This window comes from Lepisosteus platostomus, chromosome 9 (genome assembly GCF_059453375.1).
Source record: "Lepisosteus platostomus isolate fLepPlt1 chromosome 9, fLepPlt1.hap1, whole genome shotgun sequence".
Lineage (NCBI taxonomy): Eukaryota > Metazoa > Chordata > Actinopteri > Semionotiformes > Lepisosteidae > Lepisosteus > Lepisosteus platostomus.
In genome coordinates this window covers 3,979,235-4,000,076 of record NC_142619.1, presented here as the reverse complement: position 1 = coordinate 4,000,076, position 20,842 = coordinate 3,979,235, and the positions used below count along the sequence as shown (strand labels likewise).

The window sequence follows — 20,842 nt, the reverse complement described above, 5'->3', positions numbered from 1 at the left end:
AAAATAAAACGAATGAATTGTGTGTATTGAAGTGGTGATCAGAATGGGGAATAGCTATAGAATAATCTACATAAGATTCTTCAATACTCCTGTGATGCACAACGATATGTTGCCATAACTTGATTAGGTATATAAAAAATATAATTTACACCAAACACCAAATCTTAAGAAAGTAACTTTCTTAAAATGATAAGTGATATTGCAGACACCTGATATTTTACATTAGGTAAAATAATTCAGATACTGCAGTGGTACAGAATGAGGCATGTTGCTCATACATTGATACTCTACAGCACACAGTTATGTTCGAATTCAGTATACAGCTAAATAGTGTATTTAAGCAATTGTCATGAATTGTGAAATATCCAATCACATTCATCAGATTTCTATTTATTTCAATCTTTCTGCATATATTTCTTTCCTTCCAATTGTAGAGGACATTTCTGTTGGACTCCGATGGTGTATAATAAAACCAGGTGGTGATAGTACATTATCTTTTGGTCTCTTTTTCATACACAACCCTTCCTACCCTCTAACACACTCAGACACACACATATTGGGCACTTATTCTGTATTCTGTGTTTACACCAGCTCCCCAGGACCCTCGATATCATGTAATGAGGGGGTGGTGTATTTTTATGAAGCTGGTTTTATCTGGCGAATGTATAAAGTGAAGAATTGGTTCCAGATGTTGGGCCCACGATTTAGACTGAGGTTTTAGAGTCAACACTGATACACGGTGATACAAACTACATTCCAGATGTTTTCAGTCCTTGTTTCAGTAGCGGAGATAATGGATGCTTCACAGAAAGACTGGGGCAGAGACTGTAGTGTGAATAATTCTAGGAACAGGGGGAGTAATATAAGGCAAATGACTTCAAGTCAGGAGTGTCTATTAAAACTTTTTTATTACAAACCCATCAGGACAAGGACATTGGCTACACCATGTCAGTTCCACAGCTTAGATCATCTTGATCTAAACGCATACGGTTTGCATTGTATGCCAACTTTAGAAAGTTCAAGGTTTTGGAAAAAAGAGCCTTTTGATCATCGGGATATTCATCCCTGCTTTATTAGAAAGCCACTTCTGCTTTGTATGGATCATACTTCATCAAAGCTTAACCCAGAAACATGAGGTGAAAGGCAGACATCACCCTAGATGGCTGACAATAAATTAAAACGCTTTGTCTGCAAAGCAATACAGCAGGTAGTATCATTTAAGCAACGACTGTCTAGTTGTAGAAAATGTTTTTTTTATCTACGGACTTGTGTAAAAAAATGACTGTCTAGTTGTAGAATATACAGAAGCTTGTTATCTACTGTACCATACTTGTAGTGTTATTTTTCTTTTCCTGTTGAGCATAGTTTACAGTATAATCCGTCCTCACAAGACAGGCTTTTGAAGTCTCCCACAGAGCAGCCGAAGTAAAACCAGCGTGTGGTGTAACGGGTTTCGTTTGTGATTTTACACAATGTTTTTAAGTCGTAGCAGATCGGAACACTACAGTGAGCAACGAAGGAATGGAGCATCAGTCAAGTGCCTTATAAAATAAATGAAATGGTGGGGAACAGAAGACGCAGAAGGACTTTGGTGTCGGGGTTCCCCACACACGTGCGTTTCCTCTGACAAGGAAGGGTAGACCAAGCCAAAACCCAAGATATATTTAGTTCAGCTTGAGGGTTTGATGAGAAGTGCAATAAATTCTGATGGAGCCATTTCTACTAGCTGTGGCTGTGAAAAACAGAAATGGCAGCCAGGACTAGGTGGTCTGTACTGCCTAGCTCCTACATTTTTTTTGTGGCTTGACTCCTAGGTTACTTACCTCCTAGGTCTAATTATCTTTATTGTTGTGAGTTTGTGAGAAAAAATGTATGAGAACTGCTAAGTATTTATGTAAGCCTTACAGTCCAATAACATCATAAGCCTTAACCACAATAATATTATTAATAGAATAGTTTTATTCTCGTGTGCAGACAGATTGCATTATGCTGCATCTGTCGTACCCAATTAGCGGTCACCAACTCCATATTTTTATTGACTTGACCAATCCTTAAATGTGTGAGTGTCAGGAATTCTTTTAGAATTTCAAGGATTCACTACTGTATGTTGAATTCTCCAGAGTCTTGTCTGGCTTGTAAAATTTGTGAGGACGACCATTAAAAAAAAAGAGTTTTGTGTTTTTTGTTTCTTCCTTGGTTCCGTGGCTAAGAATGTCTGTGTAGACTTGGGCCTAGTCCGTATTTTTGTGGCTTTGACATTTACAAAATGTTGTGTACATGTTTCGTTTCTGTGTTCACATACACATGCAGCATATTTATGCTATTCCAAAAACCACATTGAAATCATTTTGTGAACATGCTCTGACAGTGTTTGTTGCAAAATAAACCACATGAAAATGGACCCCATCAGCACTAGTTTACTGCCAGCAAATGCCTGTCATACCCACAAATTTGAAACAAATGAAAAAGAAACATACCATGTTTCTTTTGCTATACAGTACATACTGTATGCCAAAGTGATTAGGTAATACAGATTTGTATTTTCTGTTGCTATTTCTTCCAAGACATCTGCCTCTAATTGTTTTTTTTTTATGCTGTCAGAGTGGTAAGGTAAAGAATTCGTTTATATCATCTTTGCTTAATATCGAAAAGACCTGCTTCCAGAAATGACGTTTTACAAGATTCAACTGTAAAGACTTGTACAAAAACCATATGTGTATGGAACACGTACAGTGGCCTGTCAGTGCCAAAATACACCGAAAAGACGTGTGTTCGTGAAATATTCTATATTCTGTTTGTTTAATTAACACATAACACATGGGCGGAGTGGTGGCTCTGTGGCTAAGGATCTGCGCCTGTGGCTGGAAGGTTGCCGGTTCAAATCCTGCAGCCAGCAGCCTACTCTGATGGGCCCCTGAGGAAGGCCCTTAACCCAACTGCTCCAGGGGTTACTGTACAACGGCAGACCCTGTGCTCTGACCCCCAGCTTCTCTCCCTGTCTGTGTGTCTCATGGAGTGCAAGCTGGGGTATGCGAAAAGATAATTCCTAATGCAAGAAATTGTAAAGGGTTAATAAAGTGATGTTATTATTATGCCTCAAAACTGTTTTCAAATATAAGTCTTGCCCAGAAAGAATGCAAATGGAGTTGGAAGCAATACTTTACAGTACATTAAGATTTATATCTATTGAAAGTGTCATTTCTTTCCTTTGCTTCGATAAACACAAATGTACTTTTTTTTAACTTAAAATAGGTCAACGGGTTTGACAACGTGAACAATGACACATCCTACTCCTGTGTAGCAAATAAATACATGAGTTGTTTCTAGGCAGTTATGATAATAGCAGGTGGCTGCCTTAGTCAATTGTGATAAGGATCTAATTTGAGAATACAGCCCCGCTGTGTTCTGTATGGAGATTGATGTGGTCGGGAATTGAATTGAGCTGTCACTTGCTCGTTTTGCTTGCTCAAAAGACAAGACTTTTTCCTGCTGCGCAGGGACTGTAGTTCGGCCGTTTAAAAGTTTCGTGTTCATTAGGGTTTACGGTTGCCGGAGTAGGTTCTGCTGCTGGCGAGATAAGAGGGTGACTTACTTTATTGGCCATATACAATTTCTTGTAGGAGGCATTTGTCTTCATGTGCTGTTGGCTTCACCTGTAGTCTCTCCAGCTTGATTCAATTATGTTGCATCCTGCTTGTCCATACTGCTCTGTTTCACTGTGTAAGCCGTCATAACCTCTAGCGGCCTGCAGTCTGTCAGCTGGCTTGGTTCGCAGAACATGTAAGCGATTTCTAGATTTGTTGAACTACAGTATACCTTATGTGTCTGGGATTCTCAGGCAGTTCCGAAAAGAGGTAAAATCGCAAAGCGCATTGTAAAAATTCAAGACGCTGACTGGGGCGCGGATCAGTTCCATCTCATTTGCACTTCCCCTGAATTTGCTTTGTGGCGCAATTAGACAGCTCAGCCAGGCCTTTTCTATTTTTCTATTTCTGCATTTATTCACGGTGGCGAGGGAGGAGTTTAATGTCCCGTGGAACGCTTTCCTGGGAATGTGATCTCCAAAATTAAATCCCGATGTCAGGGATTCATTTGTAGTCCCATGGAAGGAGAAATGTCATGTGAGCTTCCTAATCACAATGCTCAATGTAAGGTTACAACGGATGTTAATTGTTAACGATGCTGAGTAAGAATCAACGAGCACCAGGTGATTGTGGTGGTTGCATTCAAGGATGTCACTGGTCACTGTGAACCATGGTTGGAGGGTGCATTTTCACTGGTTGCAGTGAGTTTGCAAATGGGTTTTCTGTAAGTGTGTTACATACTATGCTGTTGAGAGTGTTGCATCTGTTTTAATCTAGACAGTATATGGCATTTGTTTACTTGTTTAACTATGTGAAATGTATGCTTGGCAATTTAAACTGTGTTCATCGTCTTTCAAAACTAACCACACATGTGCAATGCATTAACAGTTGAAAATTAAATGTCATTTCATAAAATGTGAGTGCTCAACTGAACAGAAACCCTATTGTTTTACATTGTGAGACACAAACACAACTAGAAATCAGTGTTCTAGTTTAACTTGTACCAAGAAAATGCAACACTGACACAAACCCTGTGCTTGTACAGAATTGTTTGCTCATAGTACATTTACAGTATGTAGGAACTGGACTGGAATCCATTTTATCTGTTATAAAACTAACATTTGTAGTTGCCAAATGGTAACTTGGTGGAATTATGGTTTGTGTTACATATCATCTTTAAATTTGACTTGTGGGCATTATAAATTATTTCAAGAACAAAAATGTCACAAATAATGCAGTCCCCCACTAACAGTATGGGCCCCATACAGAGTAGTGCTGTATGTGCAAATAGACATCTTTAATTCAGACTAAAAAAAATCAAATCTCTCCCTTGCCTTGCACAGCACATGTGCACAGACAAACTAATAAGTTATTGGCTCAGTGTCAGTTGTATTTTTTAAGTTCTCTGTCACACAAATCCCAAATCTCTTCTGTTTACAAATTTTTGGACATGCATGTGTTTTTCTCTCAGACAAGTACAGTCTGTATTGGTCTCTGGCCCATATAATAAATTATGATGTACTGAAGATACATCTTTATTATTATTACTACTGTTTTTTTTTTGTTTGTAATGAATTAAAAAATAGACTGATAAAACAGTTTTCATTGACTGAGTACGCTGTAGTTATTATAGTTATTTATTATTTAGAGATCTTTTCTAGCCCCCCCTCAATCCACCCAACTTCACCCCTTGGGGCTGCCTCCCTGGCTCATTCCTCATAAGTATAAGTGAGGGGGTTGTGACAGCGCTGATCTTCGGCCTGCGCTGAGCTTTCTCATTGCCAGCTGAGTTAATGCCAAAGTTTTGAGTACTGGACTCTGTCCCTTTAAATTCATCAGCTTGTTTTGTCATTAGTAAAATTTGACCAAAACACAAAATGAAGATATAAATGAAGATTGTCGATTTGCCAATGAAGTGTTAAAATACCAATTGTATGCATATGGGCCAGAATCTCTTACTCTTAGAATGCAGATGGCATTAAAATGTATGTTTTTAACAAAGTTAAGTACTGGGAGATATTTGCCAAGCATTAAAAACAATAGTTAAATAGCAGAATAGTTCTATAATAGAATAGTTATACTGTATATATAATAGAATATATAGTATTATATAGTAACAGATAATAGTTTTTTCTTCCTGAACATCTTTGGAGCTCAATAGCACACTATTATTGCAGTTATAAGAGCTGTTTTCCTCTTATAACTGCAATAGAGACATCATGTTTCTGTGTTTCAAGTAGACCATGTGGAGTTGTTAGCTGGGGTTGTGACATCTGGAGAAATGGTCAAGTTCATCCCACAGGGGTAGCATAGAAGCTTCTGTGACAACAGCACTGTGCAAGCTGAGGTTAATTTAGTGCAGTATCTGGAAGTCTTATATCAACTTATTCTCACCATGTGCTTCTTTTAAAATTTGCAAAAAGTATAGGGCACTTTTGTCAAAAGTGTTGCAGTGGACATTTAGAAATAAGTTTGATGGGTAACTTCATATTATTTCACATAAGAGCTGGTTCTGGGACAAAACTCTCCAGCTAATTATAGTGATGTGAGAGAATTGACAACTGATACCTGCAGAGTAATGTATAAATGTTACAATCCCAGACAAAGCTGGGAAGTTAAGCTGCTGTGAAGTACTAAAGATACAGGTGAATACGTTCTTTAAATAAAACCAAAACACGATTCTGTATACTGTATATCTGTGTTGTGTAGATTAATGGTTTTTGAATCAACAGAACTTTACGTCTAGGGGAGACTAAGGTAGAGAGAAAAGCATCCACCCTCATTGCCTGTGGTGTAAGGAATGCTGAGATTGTTTCAGCGATTTCGTTCCCACTTTATAAATGATTTTTAACAAAGACTGATATATTCCATATGTGCGCTCTGTCAGCTCCAGTTATGTCTGCGCTTCTGTGATTTTTTCCTCAGTTTTTTCCTGTTGAATAAATATCTGAATTGTTTCTTTTATTTTCTTCATAAATAATACCAAAAATATAAATATTAGAAAATATGACATATATTGGTATAGCATACATAATGCATCGATTTGTTAATTTTCATACAGTGAAGAGTCTGAGCTCATACACAGTCCCAGAATTGTAAATGGTTGTATTGTATGCAGATTTTCTTTTTAAAAAGAAGAAGTATTTACTAAAGAGAACCACAGTAACTGATTTATTCATGTTTATTTACATCTGCTGGTTTCAAAATACAAAAACGATTGGTCTAGGTCAAATCATATTAATACAGAATTACATACAGAAAATACAGAATGAATACAGAAATACTGTACTGTTTGTCTGTAAAAATGGGAAACAACTGTATTTGAACCTTGCTTTTTACTGAATGTGTACCATGAATCATGTAAGGGGGAGAATAAATTGGAGAGAACCAGGAATATTGTAAAGAGTATATTCTAATAAATGTGGTTCTCATGGGAATGTGGGACAAACTTTTCCAGATGTGTGTGAATGTATAGACATGTACAGCACAGAGTACATGTAATCATAAATGCTTAAAATGCTTTTTCTTTGTTTTCTGTTATATAAAACAAAGGAAAGAGTGCTGAAAACACTGTGTATAATGTGGCACAAATGCCAATACCGGTCAATACCAAAGTACTTTACCAAAGTACAGTGTAGAGCTTTTAACTCCTCTCCTCAGACATGAGCCTGACATTTCATTTTGTTCACTCACTTACAGCGACAGATCCATTAAACTGCTGGGCTGTCTAATGAAACACTATAACGGCTTCTCAATTACAGGTCAAAGCTAAGCATTGAACAAGCCACATACCAGAGGCATGCCTTTTTAATTAATTCCGATTTTTCGAAAGCCCGTTAAGGCTGGGCAAGAAAGGGTTGGGGGTTCTTCTTGTGATAATCGCTAACGGATACGGCTCTTAATTTCCCGCAGCCAGGAATGTTGACTTTTTGACTTCGTGGCTGTTATGGATTCCTTCACCCCTGTTAGAGGGTACTAACGGCTGTCTTGTTTTCCCCCGTTGGTTTCTAGGAAGCTCAAGAAACTGTACCGGAAGCTGAGGGACAAAGGCACTGCGCCCGAGGAAACAGATGACAATCAGAGACTGTCCAGACAGTGGGACTTGGATTACAACTTGGAACCATTTACCGGCCTAACTCCCGAATACATGGAAATGAGTAAGCCGTCTCTACTTGTGTAATTCCAAATCCGTCACCTGTCGTTAACAGATACAGACCTGAACCTTGCTGGTAAATCACCAGGTGGTTTGTTTCTCGATTTGGGTGGGGGGGGAGAATTGCTGTGTCCGGGTGTTCGAGTACGGACGCCGCATTCAGCATTTTCGAGGATTCAGAAAATCGGTGACACGAGCCATGGTTCTTGAACGAAACAGCACGGTGTGTGGGTGTGTGTGTCAGTTTTGTGATGACCTCCAAGTACAAACATACAAACATGCATTTCCTTTGTATGTTAGGCTGTCACAGGTGTTTTTATTTCGGCGGTTTTGCAGAAGGCCATAAATGCCTAAGAGGCAGTGGCTCTGTATTTTGCCTTGCCAGCACCCATAGATGGGACCATGCCTCGGCGTATTTAGTATCGTATATTACAATATAATGATATAGAGCAAGACTTTTGTCCATAATAATAATGAATGCTGAGTGTTACCTTCAGAACCTTCATTCCAGTCATGGTTATCCCTACTAGACTGTACCTGATGGGAATGCGAAGCCTTGTGAGGGTTTTCCAAATGGCACACCGAAGAGATTACACATTTGAAGCTGACAAGATCCGGGGTGCGATAAGCACCAGGGGGTTACAAAACCCATCCCCCAGCAGGGAGCTTTGAGAGGTCACATGGGGGACCGTCCACAGCACTCAAGGCGGAAATCAATCGATATGTATTGATGGATTAAACACGACACGTCTGTTTAGGTGAAATTTATGTGAAAACCCAAAGGGAATTTTTCCATTTCAGTGTCCTCAGCAGTGCTTTCAGTTTATGTGTGCCTGGCCTCAGTGTTTCTAAATTTGTAACCCCCTCTCTCGTTGTTAAGATTCTAGCTCTCATATCCAAACTGCTGGCAGTTTTCTTTATTAGTGTTTTAATTTCTTACTTTTTTTAACAAATATGCCATCGGTGTCTTAGAAAACTGTCCTGACCTTTTTTTTTTGTTAGTCTTTTTGCCAAACTTGGAGTGGATATATTGGAAGTAGCTTCTTAAAGAACATTTTCTCCCACTGTCATTCCCTGCCTGCAGTTTTCTTACCCCTTTTTCTGGAATTTCTGTTGGCATTGATTAATTGTTAGAGCCCAGTTTATATTTTCCCTCCAAGACTTCTCCAGGCAGTGATCCGAATGATAAAAAAATATGTATCCCCTTAGTCATCCAGAATGGCTGGAATTTACAAGGACTTCAGTGGCATTTCATCTGCTGTAGTGCTCAGACTTCAAAGGCAGAAGCTGCTGTGCTAGAGTACAACGGCTGAAGGTTTTTCCAAATTTAGGTGTTGATTTATACCTTTGGATTTAATGAGAATTGGTCAGTGTCTTCAGTTTTCCGCGCTGCGTTAATATTTTACTTTAAAAATCAACACCTTCTGCACCATAATGCAAACAATTATGCAGTCCGAACATTTTTAGTTGTTCTTGAAAAGGACTAGAAACGTGTTGCAGACAAATCCAGAATTCGTGCATCTGAAAACTTGTGTGCGCAGCACGATGTGAAGCACCTTTTGCTTTTTTATAAAACTGAAAATTGCAATTAGTGTAGTGTGCAGTTTAAGTTAACCGATGTACAAATGATAACAAACACATTCCATTAATCCTGTACTCTGCCATGTGGATGGTGCATATTCATGGCTTTAAAGCAGGTCAATATACAGTAACTGAAATTAAACTGTGCTTTAAATTTTTAAGATTTCCAGAAAGGTCATTTTTAATAGATTAGACAGAGTTTGACTTTCACAAAGATCATTTTTTTTTTAAATGGTCTGGACTTGATTTTCTAGGATGAAGTTTTTAAAAAAGCTAAATAAATATTTATTTTTTTATCATTTAAAAAGATTGCAATCCAGTGACATGCCACATTTTTTAAATTGTATTTTCCCAATATCGCTTAAAGTTTAAATTTCGAACAGATCCTCTTTTATTATTACGCATAATATACACCAGGTGGAAGATGATCTTGAAGAAGTAACTGTGTTATCAGCTTTAATGCACACAAGGAACTCTCTGTCATTACCTGCATGTTGGCTATTGTGCAGCACTCAGGCTGGGTTTTACCAACACATTCTTGTTTTGCCAAAAATACACAAAAAGATAAGAAGCTACTGTTGGCGGGGACTTCGATTTAGAAAGCTCAGAAAAAGAGAAATGTTGAAATGTAGGCAGTTATATAATCATTTCTGTTAAGAAACACGTATAATTTACTCTATACATGTATATTGTATTTATATTATATATTTTATTTATATTATGTATATTGTATTTACTCTATACAGCTACATTAATGGTGGAGGAAATATAAAATGTTTAATTGCGGTATAAGTCAACAAAAGTCAGTCTTTATGTATATAAAAATAATATATTAAATATATAAACAAATCTAGTTATCTGAATGTGGTATACTTGGTATATTAATATTATTGCCTTTTACCTGCTTCTTTGTGCTAAATCTGCCTCCAATGGGATCCCTCATCTTCATACTCAGGAGCAAAAGCCATCAGATAAGTCACCCGCAGAGGAAATGGCAGTTCTTTTCAAGACAAAATACAAAAAAAATACCCTCTCGCCAAAAATGAGCATTCCAAATATGTCAGTTATGTAAAAGATGCCAGGGGCTGAAAAAAAATCAATAGGTTCTGGTCCCCGAAGCAAATTGTTGTGGAGTGATGAGCACAAGGCATTTTAGATATCCTGAAAGGCTGTGTCTTCTAAAGAATGTGTTTTGCTGGTGTTGAGTAGAAACCATCATAGTGAACTTCTGAAGCATACCTGTTAGAAAAAAAAGGCTTTTACCCAAATAATTGCGAAGCATTCTTAGAAACAATCACTTGTCCTGTTTCTTGTGCTGACAAGCATACGTTTGTGTCCCCTGACTGTGAGTTTACTCATCTCTTTTAATACTTAGTTTAACTCTCTGTTGGTTGTGTCTTAGCAAGCAAAATAACAGACTACCGACCTGTCTCTCACGGTGGGCTCTCTAGATAATACTCAAAAACGTTTTTTCAACAGAAAATGATTTCTGTTCAAAGCGCTTTTTAGATAAGTGTTGAACAAAATACGCAAAGAAAGTTGAAATGAGGGGGTAAAAAAATAAGAAATGTCCTGTCAGACCCATTCGCCCAAGGCAGTACAAATCACTGATGGTTATAAAGAAGAAGTCCTTGAAGGAGCAAATCTGTTGAGTGAGATAAACACTCACCTGTTTCTACAAACATTCTTCATTTAAATTAGAAGACGAAGAAGGAGCTAGAAAGAAAAGTGAAAGGTGCCATCCCCGAAAGGGGTTTATATTTAGGAATAAATAAAAAATAATAAAAATAAATCATTCATAGTAGTTAAATCCTTTGTTTCTGTTTCTTAAATGATGAGTGACTGGACTTGAGCTACAGAGGACATTTGTGTGAGTCAGTTGGCTGATAGAAATGAACGTCAATTAGTCCGTTAAATCTTGCTTGTATGGCCATATGGCACAATATTGTTCAAAGAAAACTCTTCTATAATGTGTCTCGTATTTATATTTGTCAGCTATCAAGTCACATGGTACCACCAATTGCCTCAATTTCTTTTGGTTTTCATGTCCATCACAGACCTTAATGACTGAGTAGAATCAATAAGTGGTGAAGTCCAGTCAGCTGTGCTGCCCAGGTCTTAATCAGGTGCTAATGGAAAGACTCCCCTTTAACCCTATAGGGAGCAGGCAGTCAAGCAAAAGCTTGCCTACTCTATGTGTGGGGACACTGAATATGAACCTTTTTCTTTTGAGACCAGGTCGTACGTGTTTTTATTAAATTGCCTGAACAAAATGCTAATAATAATAATTAACCCAATGTAATGAATGGAGGTGCATTAACACAGAGATTAACACACTAGGCTAACTCATTTTCCCAACTCTATTTAAGGCAGAGGTGCCCAACCTTTTTTAATGTAAGATCGACTTTTTCATTTGCCAGTCCAGCGCGATCTACTCTACCAGTGAGAATTTGAAGCTCTGATATAGGGAAAACAGACTGTGGGCAAATCAGTACAATAACGATACCCATCACTAAAATGACAACAAAAAAAAAGCAAGTGGCTCATGCTATAGTGATCAAGTAATGTTCCCCATTTTAGAAAAAATAATATTGTACGTTAATGTGAGTATTGGCACTGAGGAGGTAACTTGAACACGTAATTCTTTTTTTTACGTGTTGACACTGCTGATCGTGTTGATGACATTTTTATTTTGTCCCCTGCAGCTCGACTTTCAGCTCATTTAGCAGTTCAGTCAAGTCTGTGAGGAATGCTAAATCCAGAAGCCACTGGTAATCCTAATTGGGCTTATTCACTGTGTTTAGACGACTTGAGAACCTCTTTGATTTCAGGCAACAGCTGTCTGAACCTTGCCAAAAATGTTTGTTTTTGAAATCTCAAAACAACGAGTCAACAGCCTTAGAAAATGCTTTTTTTATTACTTTGGGATCCCTGAATGACTTGTTGTGTTTAGCCAGGACGTGTCTCACAAGGAATGATGCGATGATTGCCACTTTCCCTCTTGTATTAGGCCTCGTGAAAACCGACTGCTGCTAGTTGAGATTTTCATTTTTCCACTTTTCTTTCCCGCAACTCACTTTTAGCGGGAAAGTCCACATCGTACGTTTTGTGTGCAGTTTTGAAATGTTGTTCTATATGACCCTTTTTTCGTGTAGACGCTAGCATTGCAGATTTGAATGCAAAAGTACAAAATAAAAATCATGCTCCCATTCCTTGTGGTAACGGTCAGTTTTCGGTCTCTTTGCGTCGTAATTTTCGCTCAAACACTACAACTGTCAAATAGGCAATCAAACTTATCAAAACGTTGGTGAATTTGTCACGGCCAGTCTGTTTCGCTCCACTAAGCGCTGTAGCAAATGTGGAGTTTGTGTGGCAATAACCAAGAGAGCTCCTGTAGCCTTTTTTTCAGCGTCCGCCAGCACTCAGGGACAAGACTTTTACAACCCATTCGACAAGGGTTAAACACACACAAGGGCAGTAAAATGTATGACATTACATGCACAGAACTGAATGAATTTTTAGGCTATTGAAAAAAAGGAGTCAAATAGCCCATTTATTTTTTGCCAATCATTCTTGCGATCGACTGGCAAGCACTCCGATCGCGATCGACTGGTTGGGCACCCCTGATCTAAGGTCTCACTAACAGTGATCCTTCCCGTACATTCAAATGGTTTTTGGTTTGGAAAGCTGTGGGTTTGAAACATCTTGCCAGAAGTCAAACCATAAACTTTCTTTCTTGACAGTCTGACACAGCAACTGTCTGTGTATTTGTGGTTCTCTGTATTAGTTGAAAAAACTTCAACAGTCTCTCCAAGTCACCTTTGACATGTCTCACCTGAGACCTACAGTAACTGTTTTATCTCTGAGAGTAGACCCTCTCTGTCTAGTTCGGTTCTTTTACGGTCACACTGTTTTATACTTTGATGATTGTACGTCCCTATCCAATTCTCACATTAACACTTTTTGTAACATAATGAATACACTGAATTCTACATTACAGTTTTTTTTTTAAATGACTCATGCATTAAACAGCAGAAGTACTACGTGGCCATAACTACTTCAAACTTTTGTATACATATCCATAATAATGTCTACAAATCAGATTTTTTTTAATGCATTCATGGTGTTTTCACACAAGTCATATTTGTGTGAAGCGAATGTCATTTATTCCAGGGATTGCCTGTAATTCAAATAATAAGGGTGAGAGGGTAATGAAAACCTGTTCAATATAACAGCATAGTTGCAATAGTTTACTTTTCACCTAAAATGCTGTTAGGCAGCATTTCAAATTGTCAATATTAATGTCAGATGAACATCTAGTAATCTGGATCAGGAATGAAGCAAGTGTTCTCTCCATGCAGCAAACAGTATTTAATGGAATATGGCATGGCAGACTATGTATAGTATATAAAGAAATGTATATATAGAAAGAGTAGTGAATAAAATTCTTCTTTCTTATCCAACAAATCTCTTTGCTGGCTGTCGAGGCTGCTAGACCTTGGATGGTTAAGCTAGTGTCCAAAAAGCAGCTGTAATAACACTCTCAGCATGGACTTTGATCAAAGCAAAGATAGATTTACTCTCCCCCAAAAAATGGCATTTGTATTAATCAGATCCTTACAAAGACAAATACAAATTATCATTCTAGTTATTAAAAATAAGTTACTGTATATAGTAGGTTCATCTATCCAAGGTGATTTACTGAATATGAAGTAGCCACAGGTTGTAAAAGGATCACAGTTTCATAAATAAGTAAATTACATAGGTAGTCACATACAGTAATTAAGCTATGGTCAAATCATAACCTAACACAATAAGAATTTAGTTCAAGGTTGGGAAGAACAAGATAATATTAAACAAGTGATGACTTAAAAACATAGTAAAAACATGGAATAATGGTCTTTGGAATAAAAAGCCAAGCAGTGGAGTGCAGACGCATGTTTTTAGGAAGTTAGTGCAGGAACATAAGAAAATCATTCATGAGAAATGAAACTCCCTGTTCTAACAGCAGATTCACAGTTCAAAGAATTTAAGCTTTTTTTTTCCTACAGGCAATCCCTTCTGTTTCTGCTAATTATAACAAGGTGATTAAATGTCCTTTAATGCACATGAGCAAACAGATAAGAAGTAACAATCCTGACATTGATAGGGATATAGTAATACAGGATATTAGAAGATTTAACCATATTTCCTTCAAAGCCAGCAGCCATGTCACCCCGCAATTTACAACTGGCAGCCCCACTGAAGCTCAGCAGGTGTGAGCCTGGTCAGTACCTGGATGGGAGACTCCTGGGAAAAACTAAGGTTGCTGCTGAAAGAGGTGTTAGTGGGGCCACCCTGCAGTCCGTGTGGGTCCTAATGCCCCAGTATAGTGACGGGGACACTATACTGTAAAAAGGCGCCGTCCTTCAGATGAGACGTAAAACCGAGGTCCTGACTCTCTGTGGTCATTAAAAATCCCAGGGTGTTTCTCGAAAAGAGTAAGGGTGTAACCCCGGCATCCTGGCCAAAATTCCCATGCCTCCTAGTAATCCCCCTCTATGAATTGGCTACATTACTTTGTTCTCCTCCCCCACTCCGACGGCAGGCGGAGTGACGCCCCGGTTGGAGTATTTCTCGGTCGCAATTAATAGCAACGTCAGCTCAAAGATTTGGTTCAAACCACCAAATGGAGACAGGCGTGCTGACAAGCGGACCCCACTGATGCGGGATTTAACGCTAGGAAAGAGAGAACCATATTTCCTTCACAAAATCTTGGAGAGCACCGTTAACATGGACCTAATCTTTCGAACTTTTGATTCAACTAATAATCATCTACTGTAGTCATCTTGAGACAGCAGTTTTAATACTGATTAAGAAACAAATTTAGTTAAAATGCCTGATACATCTGAACAGGATTTACTTGAAACTGTTAAACAAAAACTGCAGTTGTACCAAGAAACATTTTCAGACACTGCTACGAAAACAAATCTGATTAATACCAGGCACATTTCTCTTTAAGTGGAATGTTTAGATTACTTCTTTACAGATTACAAATGCTTTCTATGGTTTACTTCAAGAAAAACTTACAGTAAAAAAAGAACAGGAGATCACTTAAAGAACAGGAGATCACTTAAATAACAGGCAAATGAATAATGATTGTGGGAATTATTACACATTTCTGAATGGTGGAAGACCAATGGGATTGTCTTTGAAGGGCTCATCCACACAGTTGCAGCATGGGTCATTTTTTTTTTAACATTCCCTATTGTAATCTTCGATTTTCGCACTAGACACACAATAGAAGCAGAGTGGATATGTATTTTCTGTTCCAGAACAAAGGATTTGTTCGCCACTTCCCTATCAACCATTAAAAATATGTAATCAAACTATAATATTATACCTTTCTCATTCATTCCTTCTGTCTTATTTTGGAAAATAACATTTACAGCAGTAAAGTATTGGAGAGTACTTAGTATAGAGCTGAAAATTTTCAGTCTGTTCGTGACAAAATGAATTACTTTATTATTTTTATTTATTATATTTTTACATTAAAAACAGCAGAAAGTGCTGTTTCAGTGGCACAGTGGTTAGCGTTGCTGTCTCGCTGTGTTGCAAGTTCTCACAATGCTTATGTGGGTTTCCTCTGTGTGCTCCAGTTTCCTCCCACAGTCTGAAGACATACAGCCCTTGTGTGAAAATGTGTATTTGTGCCTGTGCTCTGTTATGGATGTGGGTCTAAGCCAGGGAGTATCCTGCCTTGTGCCCATTGCTTGCTGGGATAGACTCCGGCTCCCCCTGCAACCTTGATTTGGATAACACAGTAAGAAAATGAATAAAGAGATGGATTAAATGCTGTTGAATAGCAGAATTAAGACCATTAACCGTGTAGGACTGTAGTCAAATAGGACTACACATGACTTTTGAAGTGATTTTCCTCTTGCATTTAGCTATTCTTCAAAAAGGAGGGTTTAAAATATTTGTTAAATGTATAGGCAGTGATGAATGAGAGATTTCAATACTCCACGCAAATTCTTAGTAAAACTGACTACACTTGCATTTTCATTTTGCATTATTTTTAAGGCATATGCAAAATGAACAATAACAAGCAAAGTAACAAAGCATCAAAAATAATGTGGTGCTATTGTTTCACTCCTATAAATAAGATGTTAATAACAGTAACAATTACTTTTTTTTGTGGTTATTTCTTACAGCTGCCTCCAAAGGTCAGTTCAGAAATTTGTTTCTCAGAGCAGCTGCCAGCCTCAGTTTTCTGAAATGGTTTAAGACGTGGTGGAGCCCAGCTTTAAACATTTAGGAATTAAAATAGAAGCACTTTTCTTTACTTAGGTGCCAAAAGTATCAGCAAAACATTCACACACTATAACTGTACCATTTCTAGGGGTATATTAAGATACAATCTAGGATATATCAAAACAGCGATTTTTTTGGTGCTCCAGTATTTGTATAATTGTATCATGTTTTGCGGTCTCACTTTGCGCCCTGTGCTTCTCACCAGGAATGAGTGTCTTAAGAGTGGATGGGTGAATAAATGGGTGGGTGCAGTTTGTGGTGAATGATCTTCAGGACAGCATGTAATCTTTCAGCATGCTGTTGTAAACTGGGCTCCGCCTTGCTTCAGTTGAGTAGATGCATGTTTGTTTCAAGAGAGCATGATCCACTGTCCTTGGAAATGGGCACGATTGAACAAAACTGACAGTTATTGCTATATCCGGAGGATAAATATGAATACTATCAGTAAAACATGACATTTTCAGATGGATCTGTTATTGATTTACCGTTGATCATCTCCCAATGTGCCCTTTAACACCTTCATAGAGAGCGCTTGGTTTTCTTTGGAAAGAACTCTAACCTCCGATTCTCTCCTTTGTGTCCAGTCATCCAGTTCGGATTCGTCTCCCTCTTCGTCGCCTCGTTCCCCTTGGCTCCTCTCTTTGCCCTCTTGAACAACATCATAGAGATCCGCCTCGATGCCAAAAAGTTTGTCACGGAGCTCCGGAGGCCTGACGCTGTGCGAGCAAAGGATATTGGTATGGTGCATTGTTTGGGTTTATCTAATTGCTCTGCAATGATTTATATCCTTTCTCACTCACATCACAATCTCTGAACAAGGAACTCTGAAGCCTATTGTCACAGGAAATGACTGTAAATTACACAAGAGCCCTTCAGTGAACTGGCTTCATCACTCTGCTCTCCTCCCCACTGATGTGTGGTGAGCGTACTAGTGCATTTTGGCTGCCATAGCATCATCCAAGTGGGGGTTACACATTGATGGTGGTGGAGGAGAGTCTCCATTACCTGCGAAAGCACTTTGAGAAAGCACTCTGAGTGTACATTAGTTTCCAGAAAAGTGCTGTATAAGTGTAAGGAATTATTACTGTTAAATTTACAGATGTCAAGACCCTACTACAGTATATTGAAACACTGATGGATTGTGTTTGGCCAGAAGTTAAGACTTTGAACAAACCGTTTCTCTTTTGAAAGCCTGACACGGCAACTAATTTATTATTAGTAGTCATAGTATTTATTTAAATTGCATGCTTGTTTTCAAATAATGAGCCCTTTCTTTTGAATGGAATTTGCATTCGTCGTCACTTTAAGTGCCAAATCCTACTGGCTTCTTTATACGACTTCAAGATTTTTGATTCTTCAGGTAACCCATATTTCCACTGTTAAAATTCTAGTATTCAATTTAATTTCCAGTGAACAATGTGGTGGTGAAGAAATCAGCAAGCCTTCCAGTATCTTAAAAGGCAAAGATTTATTCCAAGAAGTCACAGGCAATTCACAACACATAAAAACTAATTTCTAATCGGATTCCAGAGTCCAGTGTATTCCAGCCAACCTTCCCCACTCGATTTCTAACGTTAACAAACACTGAAGTAGCCTGGATTCGCTGCCTGGGAAAAAGTAAAGCAGTTTTGCTCAAATAAATAGTCCTCCACAAGTGAACTCTGTGTTCATCACTTTAAGTGCCAAATCCTACTGGGCTCTTGGAAACTCCAGTTCTCCTGAACTGAGGTTTTTGAATAATCACATCTCACCATTATATTTAAGTAGAAGCAATTAGTGTTAATTGCTAAAGCAGTGAGTTAGGAAATGCAAGGTACAGAAGATAGAGCACTGGCAAGATGTGAATGAGGATAGTATTAAACAGTATCACCCTCTGGCACCTGAAGACCTGTCTTGCTCTTATACAGTACTTTCTGTGTTGGAGAGCAGCATTCCTTGCGAAAGGGACCGCAGACTAATGCACTGGCCCCGTTAGAGAAAACCCCTAGGAAGGTTTCACAGGACACTCATGTGGGATCAGGCAAGGACATCCCACACGTGTTCAGTGCGCTGCGTCTCCACTGATTCCCCAAGTCATCAGAGAACTGGGGTGCTCTTACTCCGTATCAGTCTTGATGGTGGGCATATGGGTTATGTGAGCTGAGCCAAAACCTTCCAAAAGAGTCATCACTATCTCTGGATCAGTGTCTTTTGTGATTCTGGTAAAAGGGCTTTTCTTGATTAATCTCAGTGTATTGTACAGTATACTTTATGTACTGTCACAATCTGAAGGACTGCCCTGTTGATATCTGACACCAAATGAATAGTATGAAATTTTAAACACTACGTCCTGGTGGTTAATTATTAGCAGTTCATCTCCGCAAATATGCTGTATTGATCTTTATATTCACCCAATGGTTGGGTATGGAAAAGATTTGGTTATGGCTCCAAAATCCCTACTACCCTCTTCAGAGTTAAAAACGTAATATGAATCTGGTGGCTGTGAATGACAGGTGTGTTATAACATGAACCTCTTGATATATCTGACATATTCTTCTTATCTCTTCTGTCCTCTTCAGGGATCTGGTACAACATTCTCAGTGGCATGGGCAAGTTCTCTGTCATTATAAATGTAAGTGATCATCTGCCTGCCGTCAATTGATGTCCCTGTTACTTTCTATCATATCAACAGCAGCATTTGTTGTTATATTATAGTTACAACAATTGCAGTTGTTATTACTAGTATAATTACATTATAATAGTGCCTTTCATCATGGCATCAAGGGCCTCAATTGAACAAAAATGTCTCCTAGTATCAGGCTTTTCTAGGTTAATACTTTTTCTTGCACTAAGAGCTTTTCTTGCAGTAATCCTATGTTTTGTCACAGTTATCCTGACTATAATGGTCCTGCGTACATTACAGAAAGACAGGTAAAATCTTGGCAATGGCTCTTTTAAAGCTCTCTTTCAGAGTTTGCCAGTGATTTAATAATTAACCTGAAAGTGTTAATTATAAGAGTTAGTTTTTTGAGTGACATCAAAAAGACAGACACCCCAAGGTGGACAAAGGAAGCTGCTTAGTACCAGCATGTAGTTTCAAACATCATCTAGAAGGAAGCAAAGAACGAGGTGTGTTTTATTGTAATCTCCTCACTTCAAGGCCTTATGTAGAGGCTATGGCCAAGCCAGGTTAGTGAATACCAGTTAGCAGTATTGACTTTGAAATCAGTGTTTCTTCATATCACTGTTAGCCTCTGGATAAGGGATGGAAAACTGTTTTAAAGCACTGATTTAAAGCACTGAAGAAAAAGAAGTCAATGATGTACTTTTCCAACCAAGTCCTACAAAATCATCCTATTTATTTTGCTTTTATTTAGCAGTAAGGGTGTACTGTAGATGAACGTGAGTCTGAAGTAAAGATAACAGGTGAAAGGAGAAGGTTCAGCATTTGGTCTTGAAATCCTGTTATATGTCTCTATAACCCTCTATGGTAAACACAGTCACCAGGTGCTTCAAATTATATTACTTATACGTTATGAGCAACACATCTACTGTACTGTATACCAGCTTGTAATTCTACATTCTTCACTTTTTATGGAGATACAAAAACACCCAGAAATTAAATCTGGTGTTCGGGTATATGCACAATGGCATATTTATATCAGAATTAGCAGAAAATGCGTAGAGGTTTTAAAGGTGTGAGGTAAATCAGAATAAAGAATACTCTCCATACTGAGAGTCTGAAGTTCATGACTAAAAGAATTCTGTGGAAATGTGGCTGCTGTATTTCTTCTAGGCCTTCGTCATCTCCTTCACCTCCGATTTCATCCCTCGCTTGGTCTACCAGTACATGTACAGTGAGACGGGCACCATGCATGGCTTCATTGACCACACCCTGTCATACTTCAATGTCAGCCATTTCAAACCAGGCAACGCGCCTACTCTGTCCCAGTATGACAAGGAAGTAACAGTTTGCAGGTAAGATACTTTTCCCTTTCCATCACATTGCTCAGCTCTACCATAGGAACGCCCAGTGCTGGGGAAGGAGTTTGCCATCTCGTCATCTTCATTTCTGTCATACTTTGGAAACTCTGAGTCATTTCATGATATGCCATGAACAACACGCAAAAAACAACAACATTTGTTTGTCCAAAGGCCTGAGCTGAATCCCTTAAACGCTGAACGTCAAAATGATTAAAATTGTAAGAAAAAAAATCACTTAATTTGAGAAGCCTTTATTTTACCAGATAAT

At 38.3% G+C, this 20,842-nt stretch overlaps 1 protein-coding gene across 6 annotated transcripts in view; it reads left to right on the top strand.

The window, feature by feature from the left end:
* Positions 1 to 20,842, top strand: part of ano2b (anoctamin 2b) — a 124,968-nt gene that overhangs the window by 91,444 nt on the left and 12,682 nt on the right. For all 6 annotated transcript variants that reach the window (XM_088646436.1, XM_088646438.1, XM_088646435.1 and 3 more), the window contains 4 exons: positions 7,596 to 7,741; positions 17,196 to 17,348; positions 19,170 to 19,222; positions 20,387 to 20,568. In XM_088646436.1, coding sequence (XP_088502562.1) covers positions 7,596 to 7,741; positions 17,196 to 17,348; positions 19,170 to 19,222; positions 20,387 to 20,568 — 534 coding nt within the window. The remainder of the gene's footprint in view (positions 1 to 7,595; positions 7,742 to 17,195; positions 17,349 to 19,169; positions 19,223 to 20,386; positions 20,569 to 20,842) is intronic.